This window comes from Drosophila montana, unplaced genomic scaffold (genome assembly GCF_035044405.1).
Source record: "Drosophila montana isolate Dmon_TW-CO22-7 unplaced genomic scaffold, ASM3504440v1 contig_3733_1, whole genome shotgun sequence".
In the NCBI taxonomy this organism is placed as follows: domain Eukaryota; kingdom Metazoa; phylum Arthropoda; class Insecta; order Diptera; family Drosophilidae; genus Drosophila; species Drosophila montana.
In genome coordinates this window covers 12,787,880-12,804,286 of record NW_026998620.1, presented here as the reverse complement: position 1 = coordinate 12,804,286, position 16,407 = coordinate 12,787,880, and the positions used below count along the sequence as shown (strand labels likewise).

Genomic DNA, 16,407 nt, shown 5'->3' with positions numbered 1-16,407 from the left:
CACTATAAAAGATATATTACAAATTTTGGAGGGAAGATTATGCCAAATTTGGTCCGTTAAACATTATCTGAGTTTATCTAGGGGCAATGACAACAGCTTTAGACAATTTTCAACGCGCCGAGAAAATCGGCGAAGGCACATACGGCATTGTGTACAAAGCGTGCAACAATCAAACCGGCCAGGACGTCGCACTCAAGAAAATCCGCCTAGAAGGGTATGTAGCAGTCAAAATGTGAAGGACTCCATTGATGTGGACGCAACTCAAGAATGCGTCGATGCAAGTAATATAGATGCTAAGATGCATAAACGCCAAATCCGATGGCTTGTGGCAAGTTATTGACCCGCATCTGCTGGCAGCTGCGCCGTATCCTTGATGTCCTTGACGAATGTCAAACGGCTTGGCCGGCCCAACAGCTGCACAACGAAGCCCGGATCCTGTGTGTGTTGCGCTGTTAAGAGGTACGTAGCACCACATGATTCGGCTTCGTGGTGCACGTAACTGCAACAGAGGGCGTCAACGCTATAGATTAATATAGGGTACATACATACGTATGTATGTATTATGTTCTATTATTTGTCATATGCTAATCTACCCTGTGTTTTCTTAGCGAATCGGAAGGAGTACCATCCACTGCCATACGGGAAATATCTCTATTGAAGAACCTTACGCACAAAAATGTAGTACAACTTTTTGATGTTGTTATATCTGGCAACAATCTATACATGATATTCGAGTACCTCAACATGGATCTCAAGAAACTTATGGATAAGAAAAAGGATGTCTTTACGCCACAGCTAATTAAAGTGGGTGGGCTATCTCAAGAGTGAATGTAACAAAATTCTATGCTCATTTCCATGTTTATGTATTCTACAGAGCTACATGTATCAGATATTCGATGCGCTCGACTTTTGCCACACGAATCGAATACTGCATCGGGATCTCAAGCCGCAGAATCTACTTGTTGATACGGCAGGGAATATTAAGGTATGGTACCACAGCTTCTTAACAGATTATCTATTAATAAGCCAATTTTAGTTGGCTGATTTCGGTTTGGCTCGTGCATTCAATGTGCCCATGCGCGCCTACACACATGAGGTAGTAACACTTTGGTATCGGGCGCCTGAAATACTGCTGGGCACCAAGTACTATTCGACGGGCGTGGACATCTGGAGCCTAGGCTGTATATTTTCCGAAATGGTTAGTCATAAAGTACTTATTTCTGTGGTCTTTATCAGTGAGGATTTCCTTTACAGATCATGCGGCGTTCGTTGTTTCCAGGCGACAGTGAAATCGATCAATTGTACCGCATCTTTCGCACACTAAGCACACCCGACGAAAGCAAATGGCCGGGTGTTACACAGCTGCCGGACTTTAAGGCCAAGTTTCCCAAATGGGAGGCATCCAATGTGCCAACGGCCATACGCGAACATGAAGCTAACGATCTCATTATGGTAATACCAATTGGGATTAAACCTTAATCAGTGCTTACTAACGGATACATTTAACTGCAGTCGATGCTGTGCTACGATCCAAATCTGCGCATATCTGCCAAGGATGCACTTCAACATGCCTACTTTCACAATGTGCAGCATGTGAAAGATGTGGCATTGCCTGTGGACCCCAATGCTGGCAACGCGTCACGGCTTACGCAGCTCGTTTGACGCCTACTTTACGCTCCACATTATAATTATCACGTTTTCTGTGATTGTATAGTAAGTTTATATGTCTACCTCAATGTTAATACAACTAGTGCAATTATAGAAAATCTAACTAAATTAACTGTTGTTTTCCCCCTTTTGCAGATGTCAACTTCATTTCACATCAACACACACCACAGTCAGAATAACAAACACCATCAAAATATACATCATTTTCATAATAACACATAGTTTATTGATGATTCTTAACCAGGCGTGCAGCAAGTAAGTAACGCTGGTGCTTGCGTGGTTTTACTTTAGCTGGCGCTCCCATTTTTTTATGTGTGTCGGATTGACGCTGGCGCTGACGATTGCGGTGATCGTCTCGCATATATGTGCCAAGTGCATTGCGCATGCTCTCAGAGAGCTCATGATCGTCGTTCGTTGCATCGGTTGCTGCAGAACCGACGCCGCCTTCAGTATTAATTCCGTAAGTTTCATCTTCGTTTTCATTTGCTGAATTGTGGTCGATTGATTCGTCAAGTGTTGTTCCTACTGATAATTCGTCGCTCGGCAATTTAATGGCCAAGCTGATTGGTCGCAGCACGGTATACTTATTTGCATTAAGTTTACCCAGGTTCTCCTCAGCTGCATCCTGTGCGTCATCTTCTACCAGTAAATTATCTTCAAAGTATTGATCATAGTAGTTTGGCTGAGGGGCATAGTCATTATAGTGTTGCAAGCGACGCATGCCGTAGTAGTCGCTCGGACCATAGTAGAACATTGGTTGGTGCGGTGGCAGCGACACGGGTAATGGGGCGCCGTAGTAGTTATAGGGATCATCCTGCTCCTGTGAGTCATAGATCGGTCTACGCTTTTGTTGCTTTCGTCGCTTACGCTTGCGTTTGTTGGCACTCTGCGTTCCAGATGTCGATGACTGTTGCTGCTGCAGCTCCTCGTCAAGTTCATCAGTGTACACAGCTTGCACGGGCAGCGTTTCAATGATGTTGGTGTTACCATTGTTGAACAAGTTGACCAACGGATTGGTCAAATTATGCAGGCCGAAATTCGGCTGCACGCTGCGCAAAAAGCTGTTCCAGACACGCAGAAAAGGTCGCTCCGTAGTGGACGAGGGCGCTGCCTTCGCTTGACCTGGTAAGTTGCGATTACGCTTGAGCTCGGCACTGGGGGACCTGCTCTGGATAAACTCGTATCTGGGATAAATAATATGATTGCTGCTAAAATGCAAGGAAAAATGGCGTATTATTTGATTGTAGACATAAAAATATACAAATTTAAATATATATAATAAACACATTTACGAGCATTGGTCCGTTTTTCTCGACCAATTGCGTTTCTTCAACTTCAATTACAAAGATAATTTGCTTACCCAGAATTTTTCTGCGTCTGTGTCTTCCAATGCTGCCGCACATTTAGGTTATTTGTCCTGGCTGCTTGGATCTGGCTCGGAGCACCTTGCCAAGCCAGCAGCAGGAATGCTGCCCACAGTTGCCAATGCATTGAATATATTTGTCTGTAAATAAAATCTGAAGACACAGCCGTGTTCTTCGCTGGGTTAAAACCAACTGATACCGAATTCAGTTTGAACTTAAATTGTCAACACAATTCCCACTTAACTTTTCTTTGCCATACTTAGATATTGGCTGATTTGAATGGTAATTTGGCTGACTGATGGGTCAGTGAAAGTTTTTGCATCAATTTGACAATAGCCATGTCAAAACAACCATATTAATACGTATGTTGTGTCTGGGCCCAACTAACCCCGTTCTGAAACTGTTGAAAGTCTTCGCTTGGGAGCAGCTGTCCATTGGCAGCTCCCAATCACCAGATTCATTCATATGTTAATTTACCCATCATACACTCATACCATTTGTTTAACGTAACGATCATCTTTGCCAAATTCTTAAACCTGTTTAGATCAAAGAGTCTTCCAAAACATTTTGATTTTTATGTCGATAAGGCGTGTTTTTTATTTATGATACCCGACGAGCATATAAGGGAGTGTTAAGACATCATTTTAAACTGATTTAACTGAGTCAACATTTCCATATCCACCATGTTCTCCCCAATCTGAAAGAAGGTTGCTGTCGAATAAAACCTACTGGCAATACTCTGTTAACAGCTGGAGTAGCTGGCATTATGTGGATGTCAACAAAGCTCTTAAATTCGGTCTGATAAATATGCGCGCCTTGTCGAGCACCTTAGTGGGGGTGGCCAAAGAATCACATTTTTGGGTCAGACGGGCATTGCTCAAAACCAATGTACTTTTCTCCGTTTGTGAACAGGGTGTAAACAGTTGTCATTACCAAAAAATTTATTGAGTCCTTCGGATAGTATACGGCGACGGAACTGTAGCGTTCCCAGCCCGAAACACGGGGCTTCAAAACAACTTCCTAGCCACAGCCAAAACAAACAGAATGCAACGCGCAAGAAAATCTCTAACAAGTGTCAACAACTGGCCAAAAGAGAGGGAGAGCGCAAGAGAGAAAGCTTTTGGTGGGTGTGAGAGAGTGCTTTTGGGAAAGCAAAATCGAGCTTTGGCCGCTATCGAGGCAACATGAAGGCCCGCTCAGGAATCGTTTCAGTTGACGTTGAGACTCCTGGCCAGAAACGACCCGAGTACCAAGTGGCTGCGACGCGCGCTATAAAGAAAGCTGGAAAAACGCCAGCAGCTACAAGCAAGCTATAAGAGTTTTTCCTAAGCCTAGGAAAACTAGTGAAAAAGGCAAGTTTAAGTGGCAGTTGCTTTCGACTAAACAGCCCACGACTTTTGCGCCAGCATAAGTTTGTGTGTAGGTCGTGTGTGTGTGTGCGCGCGTCTGTGCTTGTGTGTATCTATGTGCGTGTGCCTTTTGTGTATCCGTTCGGTGCTCAGTTTTGAGTTGCTCCAAATTATATGGAACAACAAAAATTTGCTTCATATATGTAATTGAATTAAGGAAAGGGGCTCCGCCAGCAGCGAGTCGTTCCCTTTTTTTTATGTAAGGAATCGTGCAAGAGAGCGGAAAAAAGAACGTCAAGAATTGCGTAAAGTATGTGGCATGCCACACACCATGCCACAATGCCATTAAGTGCTTAAGTAAATTATATAAAACCATTTAACGCATCGATGCGCACTCATAACAAAAGCAAAAAACTCAGCTGGCAGCTGAGCATTATAAATAACTCTCAGCCTTTTAGCCAGAAAAGTACACCAACGCAGGTGCCATGTTGACGTACATAACAAAATATGAATTAGCCCCAACCAGCCCACATGCCACATGCCACCACACACAAAGATGCCCCAACTGAGTAGCCGAGTAAGTAAGCTGGGTCGACCGGCTGTCAGCCCACTCGCTGTCCGCCCCCAGTACACGGTCAGCAAAAAGAAGGATACACCTACACCTCTAACAAGGACAAACCAGGCGCAACCGCCCACGCAGACCAACTGTCTACGTAGATGAAATTGAAACATCTTTGCGGGCGTTTCATGGCGAAATTTTTGAAGTGCGCGATTTGCGGTTGCCTCGTTACCCGCCCATTCAGCCATTGTCCGTTGCTGTGGTTGCGCCCGAGTCTAGTCCAGGTGTGTCTGAGAGTAACAATTTGTAGCGTCACATTTCGCTTTCGCTTTCGTTGGCGCTGTGGGCGCGTGCCCTCGCTCAAGCGTTGCGCTTGACCATAACCATTAAAGCTGTCACATTGCGTATACGCCGCGTGTTGTCCTCGACCATTGTTGTTGCTGTAAGCTCGCACTCAGCACCCACGCGTGCCCCGAAAGCACAACCTTACTCTCTTGCACACTCCCTCTTCCCTCCCACTCCCCCTCTGTCTCTCGCTCTCTCAGTCACTCGCTGTCTCTCTGCTGTTCAGCTGTTTGGTTTCTGTTTTGTTTTGAACCGCGTTTTTGCATATTGCCCGTAAACAACCAAAACCACCCACGAATTGTCCCTCTGGTCGCCACCCCTTTTTGGCTGCTTATCTAGACGCCAGCCCCATCAGCTCATGCATTTGTGCACGTTTTAGTTTGTTTTTGTTTGGCAATTTAAATTTTATTGTGATTTTAATGCAGCGCAAAGAAAACAAACAAAAGAAAAGTCGAAGAACAGAACGTGCTGGCATCCTCTGCTTTCCATAGAGCAATTTGGCGCCTAAATGTGCGCTCTCCGGCCGAGGACTGTTATTATGGCATAGTCGTTGTTGTACTTGTTCTTGCTGTGTGCGCATTGGCCTGGAAGCTTTATGGCCCATTATGTGTATCAGCTGCACGATGGCTAGAATCATTAACTTAAAAGAACATAATGTTTGTTTCTGAACATAATTTAAATACGCCTTTTCTAAATATTAAACGATTTTTATATATAGGAACTGACCTTCCGGCTGTTTCTTTCGAAACATTATGATTTTGTGTTCCGACTTGGAGTCTATATCTCTATATATTAAACTGTTTTTCCTGACTGACTGACTGACTTATTGACTGACTGATTGGTAGTCAACGCACAGCCCAAGCCGTAAAAGCTAGGAAGCTGCAATTTTCACTGCACTTACCTTATGTGATGAAGGTGCACGTTAAGACGGGGTTTCGGGAAATTCCACCCGCAAGTGTGAAAAAATCCCGAAAACGTTTGTATGAAACTTCTTTGTTTACCATCCGATCGGCCTCAAGCTCATTTTCAAAGATCTTTGTTTAAATTAATTTGAGCGGTGTTTCACACTTTTCGAAAAATCCAATCCTACTTGGTAGAAATGGATGTCAAAGATTTGGTGGGTGACGTTTCGCGCTTAAACGTTTTACCAACAAATTTAAATGACAGCTTTACGAATATAACTCTTAAGGTTAAACAACACTTGAAATTTGGAATACTATCTTATCCGGATTCCATAGTAAGGGGTCATTTTAATGAATAATTCCAAGTGGAGTCATATGAATATAACAAAAACATGGTTATATACAAATTCTGTGCATGGTAATTGAATAATTAATACAGCCGACCTGTTATGAGCTGTTGCACGGCTCAGTTTATTACGATTCAGAATTAAAATTCGGCATTGCGATTGATAAATCCAATATAGTGACGCAAATCCAAAAAGCTGGCTACGATGAGCTCTTTATCGTCCACCTTTTTGGAGTCGAGCAGCAGGCCAACCAGGTAAAAGTATTGCGGCTCATCCGAGCTCACCTGTATGCCCACCAGTGGTGCACCCACGTAATACATCTTCATGCGATCCTGGTAGCCGCAGACAGTGTGGGTGTTGGTAACGAGTGCGCCATGCTTCTCCTGGCAATAGGGTCTGCTGATGGTATGCACCCAGGTCTTGTGCTTGAGCTCAGAACTGGTGGGCAGGCCGGCTACAACGAACAGCTGTCCCACCAGAGTCTCATGCAACGACGACGAGGGCGGCATGCAGACGGGCATCACATTTGTTGTCCGACTCGCATCCCGCTTGAGTGTGAGCACCGCCAGACTATGCTTCAGCGTCACTGGGTCGTACTCGGGGTGTACAGCGATCCCTTCTAGCGGTATTTCCTGGGCAGGCATTACGCAGTAGCCATCCTCAGCGCAGTCGGGTTCGAGCGGCTTGGAGGTCTTGTTCCATACGCCCAGCTGCACAGAGTAGGCATTGGCACGCCCATCGTACAGCAGGAAACAGTGGGCGGGCGCCAGAACATTACGCAGGGATATGAGCACACCGAGACATCCATCATTCGGCAGCTTTGTCTCGTGTCCTGGTTGTTGGATATGCGGTCAATTAGTGCCTTTTGTGTCCTCTGCTTGATATCTTACCATTTTTATACATAATGCGTGCCAGCCACTGATGCTCCGTGGGGACCGCAAAATTATTCTGCCTTAGCAGCTCCTCCTCGCTTATGTAACCGCATTTGGCATCTTCCAAGCTGGCTGATCGCACAGCTCCGGTGGCGAGAAGCACACAAATCAAACCGAACTCAAGCTGCATCTGGGAGCACGACTTGAAATTAACTAAACTGGAAATCTTATATCTATGACATTAGCGCAAGTAAAATCATTGTAACATTGTAAACTAATAAGAGGGTTGCTCGATAAGTTTGGCGATAAGCTTGTATTCTTGAAAAGTACACTTAGAGAAAAACATGAATTTTTATTTATATCAAGTACAAATGTTGTGATCCAAGTCTGTATTTTTATCTGAGGCACGTACTTCTAATTAAAATAACTTCTCAATGCTGTTCTCATATTTAAAGTTTAAAAACTCTTGTAAGAATAATTTTGTATGTCATTCCACTCTGGCCTTTGGCATCCCTACATCATTCGTCAAGTCTAAAATTCCTTGTTCAGTTACTTGAATGACTGAACCAATTCAACAATTTATCTACCGATAATTACTTTATGATGAAGGTCTACTGATGAGCTTACATTGCTCTACCAGTTCCGCTTTTTCAATTCTATAATAATATCCCAAAACTTTACTCGCGACCCATTTATTTCACAATTACATTCATTAGAATTCCAGTTATATACTGTGCATAGTTATATAGTGGAAAGACCCAATCATAATAATCGTCAAGCAAGTCAAGTCTAGTCAAGCAAGAAATATATTTACGGAAATTATTATAAAATAGATTTACATATATTATAAAATTGACGATCGATATAATATGCGCTCGCTCAGCGGGTATTCTCCATAATCCAGCGGCGCCAGGGTTTTATGTCTTGGATAAACAAAATTGTCGGCCCTCCCTCACTCACAACCCTTACCAGTAAGCCCACCAAATAGAAGCTGCGCGGCACATCTTTCTCAATGTTCATGCCCATCAGAGCAGCGCCTCTATAGAAGACTGTGCGCTCCACAGGAAACGCGCAAAACTGATTTTCCGATGGGCTCGATTTTCCACTCAGCCGACTACAGCGAGTCTTCGATATGACCATTGCGAGACCTTTGCCTTTGCGGTAGTTACTATTTTCAAAGCCGCCGTAGTGGAAATACCGATTGATCCATGAGGCGGGCTCTGCAATTGGCTGCAAGCACAGCGGTTGCACGTGGGCAGTCATTTTGATCCGCTTCGATAGCCGCAAAATGGCCAAATCAATGTCGCCCGTAACCTTATCCGCCTGTGGATGCATCGTAATCGCCGCAACCGGTTGCTGCACGGGCCCAGGCACACAGAAGCCCCTCTCATTGCAGGCTAACTTCCCGTCGGGCTGATCCCTCTCATTCCAAATGCCCAGCCGCACGGCAAGCATCTCCGGCTGGTCATAATGGTCGCGCACACACGATGCTGTCGTCAGGACATGCGATTCACCCACGATGACCACATTGCAGCCGGCGTTCTCAAATGACTGACCTATACGCGATCGAAATAGTCTCCATCAAAGGTTGTGCTCTACGGCTTACCCGCCAACCAGCTTACCTTTGCGTCGGAAGAGTACTCCCATCCAGGGGTACTCGGCGGGCTGCGTTGACTTGTCTTTGCTGAAGAGCAATCGCTCCTCGAGGTTGCCGCAGTCCAACTCCGCGCTTGCAGTGGCTAAAAATGCAAAACATTAGCATATTGCATATTATGAACTTAAATAACAGCTGCCATTCACCGATCAGCAAGGTGCCAACTAGCACCACAACAAGTTTTCCCATAATTTTCATATTTCCAACATGCTTAGCCGCATCCATTTCTCGTCTACCTGAGAGCTCAAAGCAAACTGAAAGCAGCTTAGAGCAAGCAGCTAATCAAATTACAATCGCTCAACTTCTATGGGAACTACATGGTCGGAGAATTAAGTCAGCTTAAACATTTTCTCACTTAATGCACTTAATTGAGAGAGATATCGGGTCTTAGCAAGTACCTTATGCTGTGCTGCCTTGCTCCAAGCTTACATTTTATTTCCGATTAAAATTATTTAAATACTAACAGGTATTGCCCGGTCTTGCCCGGTTTCAGTTTTTCATAGACATCAATTATACGGGCAAGAGTCCGTCACAAATTGTTATTTGCCCACACTATATAGAAGTCCTCGTCTCAATTAAGAAACCTTGATATGGGAACATGAGTTTGAAGATCTTCGAGTTTCTGTCCTTTGTGATTTGCAGTCTTGGAGCCTTGAAGCAAAAAAATAATCTTTCATACAACCTATGACCCGCATTTTCAGAAAACTGTGAGTCACATCTCAAATGAATTTTCACAAGGATTGAAAATAAGTTTGAAGAAACATTAAACAATCCCACATAGAGCGTTGACCCATTTTCTACCCAGGAGCGGTAAATGTTATAAAAAGGGTGAACTAAATCACAAGTGAATTTGCTAAAAGATCCTCGAACAGGAGTTTGAATCCGAAATGTCACGAACCAAATCTTTGAGCTCCATTTCCAAGCAACTCTTAAATTGATGCACAGATTTTCGAAAATGAGTTTGAGTCCGGCTGAATTTTCAAAAACACGGTTATAGCACCTTCATCATATGAGACAACGTTGATTATGTCAGCTTCTTAGCTCTTACGGTGTGTGCTGCGTGTTCATCAAGTTCTAGTTTCTGCAAGAAAAATCTTAAACTTAGAAACTAGTTGGCACAGAAACTTTCAGACAGGGTTTTATCTTTTCGGCTGCTGATAGTAAACATCATATATATACTGTATGGGATCCAAAATGTCCGCAATCAAAGATGATGTCAAACTTAAAACAAATATTGTCGTCGATTCACTGAGGATGAGGTTAGTATGTAAATGTGAATTTGCTTATATCTAAACAGGATTCAATAGTAGCGGGGGAACTTTAACATAAAACATGTAAGTGGAGTATGCTCGACTATGAAATCCCCTGTACCCCTCAGTCAACCTAATATTTTGGCTTAAGACACCACGCTTTGAAATCTTCAAATCATAAACTATAGCCCAATATGAATATCTTCTTATACAGGTACTTAAAGATGCATTTATACAGCGCTGCTTTTCAATGTTTTTTTTTTAAATGATCCTAATCTGTGTTTACTGTAGAGTGTCTAAGCACAAGTTTCGATGTATGTATCTATCTTATTGATTCTGATTTATGCTCGAAATCCCAAGACTCGAAGTCGATTCTTATCGATACACTTGAAATGGGACGAGATATCGACATAAAAGGACACGCTCGTTTTTTTTTTTTAAATGTCAAGTTCCTCGCATTTGTAGTTTCCGAGAGAGACGCGGTCTTACAAGCCTGTGAACGGGCACGAACGAACCATACATTTTTTTTAACTCGATTTCGACGAGCACAGGGTATAACAAAAAATATATCATAACCTCTTTCTCCTGCTAAGGCCCTTTTAAAGGAATTATTTCACTCTTTTATACAATTTTTACATGCCCCAAATCTAGAATAATATTTATGTCCGGCCCGGACACGCATTAAAAGCACACAATTCCAAGGCACAAGCACGTTAAGCCATACGTCACGTGGACATTGCTAATTTCAGGCTTAGCATACAATATGATATAAGTGGTTTCTATACAAATGCCCGAGAAGGTTCATTGATGCGCCAGGCATTTGCTGCTCGGCTTTAATTATCACCTGGTCTTATAGCCATTAAAATCTAACGTGAAAACAAATTTTGCATGCTTTGGCAGGTGGCCAACGGCCAACGTGTTTCAGCCATTGTTCATAGTATTTCCGCTTCCCGTTTACCCCCAAAATGACAACATTTCTGCTGGCGCTGTCGCCTGTCACTTGTCTGCCATCTACTGTCAAAGTGGCCGTCATAGTTAGCGTTTCAGTTTTCGGAAAACCCACAAAGGAAAACGAAAAACTTCGGCTGCAATCTCCATATTTCTCACATTAGCTATTAATAGTATATAAACAATTTGCATATTGCATGAGCTTGAAGCCAAATAAATTCTAGGTTGGGACGGCCAGGCAGAGTGTGGTAACTGAATAATTAACACGCCCGACCAGTTGTCAACTGTTGCCTGTTTTATTTTCTGCATGGCTTAGCTTATTACAATTCAGAATTAAAATTCGGCATTGCGATTAATAAATCCAATATAGGGACGCACATCCAAATAGCTGGCTACGATGAGCTCTTTATCGTCCACCTTTTTGGAGTCGAGCAGCAGGCCAACCAGGTAAAAGTATTGCGGCTCATCCGAGCTCACCTGTATGCCCACCAGTGGTGCACCCACGTAATACATCTTCATGCGATCCTGGTAGCCGCAGACGGTGTGGGTGTTGGTAACGAGTGCGCCATGCTTTTCCTGGCAATAGGGTCTGCTGATGGTATGCACCCAGGTCTTGTGCTTGAGCTCAGAACTGGTGGGCAGGCCGGCTACAACGAACAGCTGTCCCACCAGAGTCTCATGCAACGACGACGAGGGCGGCATGCAGACGGGCATCACATTTGTTGTCCGACTCGCATCCCGCTTGAGTGTGAGCACCGCCAGACTATGCTTCAGCGTCACTGGGTCGTACTCGGGGTGTACAGCGATCCCTTCTAGCGGTATTTCCTGGGCAGGCATTACGCAGTAGCCATCCTCAGCGCAGTCGGGCTCGAGCGGCTTGGAGGTCTTGTTCCATACGCCCAGCTGCACAGAGTAGGCATTGGCACGCCCATCGTACAGCAGGAAACAGTGGGCGGGCGCCAGAACATTACGCGGGGATATGAGCACACCGAGACATCCATCATTCGGCAGCTTGGTCTCGTGTCCTGGTTGTTGGATATGCGGTCAATTAGTGCCTTTTGTGTCCCCTGCTCGATATCTTACCATTTTTATACATAATGCGTGCCAGCCACTGATGCTCCGTGGGCACCGCAAAATTGTTCTGCCTTAGCAGCTCCTCCTCGCTTATGTAACCGCATTTGGCATCTTCCAAGCTGACTGATCGCACAGCTCCGGTGGCGAGAAGCACACAAATCAAACCGAACTCAAGCTGCATCTGGGAGCACGACTTGAAATTAACTAAACTGGAAATCTTATATCTATGACATTAGCGCAAGTAAAATCATTGCAATATTGTAAAATAATAAGAGGGTTACTCAATAAGTTTGGCTTAGCTTGTATTCTTGAAAAGTACACTCAGAGAAAAACAAGAATTCTTATTTAAATCAAGTATAAATGTTGTGAATGGACAGCCCAGTCTGAAATTTCTTATCTCGAGAACGCACTTCTAATTTGAAAAACTTCTTCAAAGTTTAAAAACTCAAGTATTTTTTAACTGTCCATTCCACTCTGGTCATTGGCTTGGGCATCCCAACAACATTGCTCAAGTCTAAAATTCAAACTCGGATCCTCCTTGTTCAGTTACTTGAATGACTAGATCAATTCACCAACTTATCTACCGATAATTACTTTATGATGAAGGTCTACTGATGAGCTAATATTGATCTACCAATTCCGCTCGTTTAATTCTATAAAAATATCGCAAAACTTTACTCGCGACCCATTTGTTTTACAATTGCATTCATTAGAATTCCAGTTATATACTGTGCATAGTTATATAGTGGAAAGACCCAATCATAATAATCGTCAAGCAAAGTCTAGTCAAGCAAGAAAAATATATTTCCGGAAATTATTATAAAATAGATTTACATATATTATAAAATTGATTATCGATATAATATGCGCTCGCTCAGCGGGTATTCTCCATAATCCAGCGGCGCCAGGGTTTTATGTCTTGGATAAACAAAATTGTCGGCCCTCCCTCACTCACAACCTTTACCAGTAAGCCCACCAAATAGAAGCTGCGCGGCACATCTTTCTCAATGTTCATGCCCATCAGAGCAGCGCCTCTATAGAAGACTGTGCGCTCCACAGGAAACGCGCAAAACTGATTTTCCGATGGGCTCGATTTTCCACTCAGCCGACTACAGCGAGTCTTCGATATGACCATTGCGAGACCTTTGCCTTTGCGGTAGTTACTATTTTCAAAGCCGCCGAAGTGGAAATACCGATTGATCCATGAGGCGGGCTCTGCAATTGGCTGCAGGCACAGCGGTTGCACGTGGGCAGTCATTTTGATCCGCTCCGATAGCCGCAAAATGGCCAAATCAATGTCGCCCGTAACCTTATCCGCCTGTGGATGCATCGTAATCGCCGCAACCGGTTGCTGCACGGGCCCAGGCACACAGAAGCCCCTCTCATTGCAGGCTAACTTCCCGTCGGGCTGATCCCTCTCATTCCAAATGCCCAGCCGCACGGCAAGCATCTCCGGCTGGTCATAATGGTCGCGCACACACGATGCTGTCGTCAGGACATGCGATTCACCCACGATGACCACATTGCAGCCGGCGTTCTCAAATGACTGACCTATACACGATCGAAATAGTCTCCATCAAAGGTTGTGCTCTACGGTTTACCCGCTAACCAGCTCACCTTTGCGTCGGAAGAGTACTCCCATCCAGGGGTACTCGGCGGGCTGCGTTGACTTGTCTTTGCTGAAGAGCAATCGCTCCTCGAGGTTGCCGCAGTCCAACTCCGCGCTTGCAGTGGCTAAAAATGCAAAACATTAGCATATTGCATATTATAAACTTAAATAACAGCTGCCAGTCACCGCTCAGCAAAGTGCCAACTAGCACCACAACGAGTTTTCCCATAATTTTCATATTTCCAACATGCTTAGCCGCATCCATTTCTCGTCTACCTGAGAGCTCAAAGCAAACTGAAAGCGGCTTAGAGTAATCAGCTTATCAAATTACAATCGCTCAATTTCTATGAGAACTACATGGTCGGAGAATTAAGTCAGCTTAAACATTTTCTCACTTAATGCCCTTAATTGGGAGAGATATCTGGTCTCTTCATGATTTAAGTACCTAACGTTGTGCTGCAAGTATAAGTTTTATATCGCATTAAAAGCATTTTAATAAAACAGCTTTTCACGGGTATCCCTTTTAGCAACCTATTCTAACCTATTTAACTTTACATGTACACAAAAACAAACCAATTTTTATGCAGTTATCCTGGTCTTGGATGGGAAGTGAAGTTTTGCAAAGGTGACTCTAACTGTTGTCATATACGAGATACGCTGGTTAATGATACTTATCAAATTTTCATAAATAGATAATGTGATATTTTTTTCAGAGATCGAAAATGAATTAATTAATCAATTAATTAATAATTAATTAATCCCTGAGAAGGGATTTAAAGAGATCCAGAAGAATCTGCGCCATCAGATAAATTGAAATGATGCATACGTCTGTATTTTAAAGAATGATTTAATGACTATATCAAGATACGTCCGATAGCTATTTACTCAATAAATTAAAATTGAGTACTGACCGTTTGTAGGTAATTGCAAATCTATTCAGTCATCGATGGCTGGCCATAAACTTATTTATTTGTCCATTGCCCATTGTCTCTGGTATAAATATTTAATGTTTCAATTAGAATGTCATTATCGCAGACAAGCAGCAGGCCTCCCAGTGGGACGCATAATAGATAACTTGAAGGGCGCAAGAACTTTGATGTGGCCTTCAGGCGAGGGCAGCCATATTTAATGCAGCCGTAAAAGCTAAACAAATTGCCCCACTTGCTGTGGCAGGCGGCAAAAATGTGAATGTTTATTGTCCACACAGACGACGTTGACTTTGGCTCAACTTGACCTGCACGTTGAGGCATTCATAATTCTCATTGTCATGAGGCACCCGCACACACTAATACACACACAGACACATCCACCACACATACACAAGACACATATAGCCATTGTGCAATCGAAAGCAATGTTATCCTTGCTGCAGCAGGCGGTCAGTTGGCCATTTAGCAATGAAACCTGGCTGCTTGCCTTGAGTTTTTGGCCAACCAGCAGCTGGCCGAAACGCGTATGCAAATTACTTGTGCTTGACGTTGCGTGATTGGGTGCGGGCTTGCCCTTTGCTTGTAACAAGCCTTTAACATTGCCTGCAAGATGGCCATCAAGCAGCTGGAGACGCGGTGCCCGCACCCGTTCGCCTTGAATGTGGCAACCCAGCTAATCGGTACGGACACGTGAGTGACTAATGGCGAGTCATTCGCCCAGGCGGCCATTTGGAGTTTTGCGAAAAACACTGCCAGAGCATCTACGAGTTCCTTTTGAATATCCCTCCACAGCTAGGATAAATTAGAAATTTAATAGTTATATTTACGTCCAGTAAAGCTGAACTTAAAGTTAGTATAAGAACGGTTTTATTGAGGTATTCCTACTTTCACTTATTATAAGAGTAGGACAAGGCCTATTTAACTAAAAACAAAATAACATCTAACATTATAATAATATTTATGACTCATTTTGATCGATAGGAACGGGACACTATGAAAGTCAGCGGCGCTTAGCAATGATAGAATGACGCGCGACGGCGAAATTCCAGCCATATTTAATCCGAAACGCGTGCGCACACCCTCCGTGGTGGTCACCGGCGACTCCCCGTCGAATGGACTGTACAATAACAATAATAGCGGCGGCGTGGTAGGCGGTGCCAGCAGCAGTAGCATAAGCGCCGTCGCTGGCTGTGGCTTCAGCAATGTGCTCAACTCGAGCAATCCGCAAATAACCCACCAAGATTCAATAACATCGAGCCAACAGGATCCCAATGAGGTCATTACCATACAGGCGGACACGCCCACTGGCACGCACGGGTCACAGCATCATTTTGGCGGCGACTCCGGCGAAACACAGACTGGACAATTGGGCATAGATCAGCAGCCAAATGGAGTGACAGGCGATGCGGATGCGGAGGTGCGTTTTCGCAAGCTCAAGGCCTGCAAAGAGTCCTGCTGCTCCGAGCTGGCCAAGAAGGTGAGTGTCTGCATATATACTATATAATAGGAGTATTACTGAGGCAACAACGTGTCCTGC

General features: G+C 44.0%; 7 protein-coding genes across 16 annotated transcripts in view; 2 read left to right on the top strand and 5 right to left on the bottom strand.

Annotated features, from left to right (window-relative positions):
- On the top strand, positions 1-1,886 carry Cdk2 (Cyclin-dependent kinase 2). Its single transcript, XM_064693337.1, has 7 exons — positions 1-214; positions 609-804; positions 875-985; positions 1,037-1,198; positions 1,255-1,452; positions 1,513-1,713; positions 1,804-1,886. The coding sequence occupies exons 1-6, from the start codon at positions 87-89 to the stop codon at positions 1,660-1,662; spliced, it is 945 nt and encodes a 314-aa protein (XP_064549407.1). The 5' UTR covers positions 1-86; the 3' UTR covers positions 1,663-1,713; positions 1,804-1,886.
- A 5-nt stretch (positions 1,887-1,891) lies between these two features.
- On the bottom strand, positions 1,892-3,497 carry LOC135437165 (uncharacterized). The gene is made up of 2 exons (XM_064695029.1): positions 3,421-3,497; positions 1,892-2,876 (listed from the first exon to the last, which is right to left on the bottom strand). The coding sequence occupies exons 1-2, from the start codon at positions 3,495-3,497 to the stop codon at positions 1,892-1,894; spliced, it is 1,062 nt and encodes a 353-aa protein (XP_064551099.1).
- LOC135435990 (solute carrier family 35 member F3) overlaps positions 2,008-16,407 on the top strand; it is a 23,833-nt gene continuing 9,433 nt past the window's right edge. For 9 of the 10 annotated variants that reach the window (XM_064693328.1, XM_064693326.1, XM_064693333.1 and 6 more), the window contains exons 1-2: positions 4,250-4,384; positions 15,852-16,347. In XM_064693328.1, the coding sequence (XP_064549398.1) occupies positions 15,895-16,347 (453 nt within the window). In that variant the 5' untranslated portion in view covers positions 4,250-4,384; positions 15,852-15,894. Of the gene's footprint in view, positions 2,129-4,249; positions 4,385-15,851; positions 16,348-16,407 lie in introns of those variants that run through there. The other variant, XM_064693327.1, reaches the window with a different exon arrangement.
- On the bottom strand, positions 6,610-7,630 carry LOC135436140 (serine protease 7-like). Its single transcript, XM_064693626.1, has 2 exons — positions 7,425-7,630; positions 6,610-7,366 (listed from the first exon to the last, which is right to left on the bottom strand). The coding sequence occupies exons 1-2, from the start codon at positions 7,594-7,596 to the stop codon at positions 6,675-6,677; spliced, it is 864 nt and encodes a 287-aa protein (XP_064549696.1). The 5' UTR covers positions 7,597-7,630; the 3' UTR covers positions 6,610-6,674.
- LOC135436132 (phenoloxidase-activating factor 3-like) lies at positions 8,214-9,351 on the bottom strand. The gene is made up of 3 exons (XM_064693614.1): positions 9,207-9,351; positions 9,029-9,145; positions 8,214-8,962 (listed from the first exon to the last, which is right to left on the bottom strand). The coding sequence occupies exons 1-3, from the start codon at positions 9,283-9,285 to the stop codon at positions 8,286-8,288; spliced, it is 873 nt and encodes a 290-aa protein (XP_064549684.1). The 5' UTR covers positions 9,286-9,351; the 3' UTR covers positions 8,214-8,285.
- Positions 11,536-12,538, bottom strand: LOC135436716 (CLIP domain-containing serine protease HP8). Its single transcript, XM_064694409.1, has 2 exons — positions 12,342-12,538; positions 11,536-12,283 (listed from the first exon to the last, which is right to left on the bottom strand). Exons 1-2 carry the CDS (start codon positions 12,511-12,513, stop codon positions 11,592-11,594), a joined length of 864 nt encoding a protein of 287 aa, XP_064550479.1. The 5' UTR covers positions 12,514-12,538; the 3' UTR covers positions 11,536-11,591.
- Positions 13,114-14,266, bottom strand: LOC135436775 (phenoloxidase-activating factor 3-like). The gene is made up of 3 exons (XM_064694494.1): positions 14,128-14,266; positions 13,950-14,066; positions 13,114-13,883 (listed from the first exon to the last, which is right to left on the bottom strand). Exons 1-3 carry the CDS (start codon positions 14,204-14,206, stop codon positions 13,207-13,209), a joined length of 873 nt encoding a protein of 290 aa, XP_064550564.1. The 5' UTR covers positions 14,207-14,266; the 3' UTR covers positions 13,114-13,206.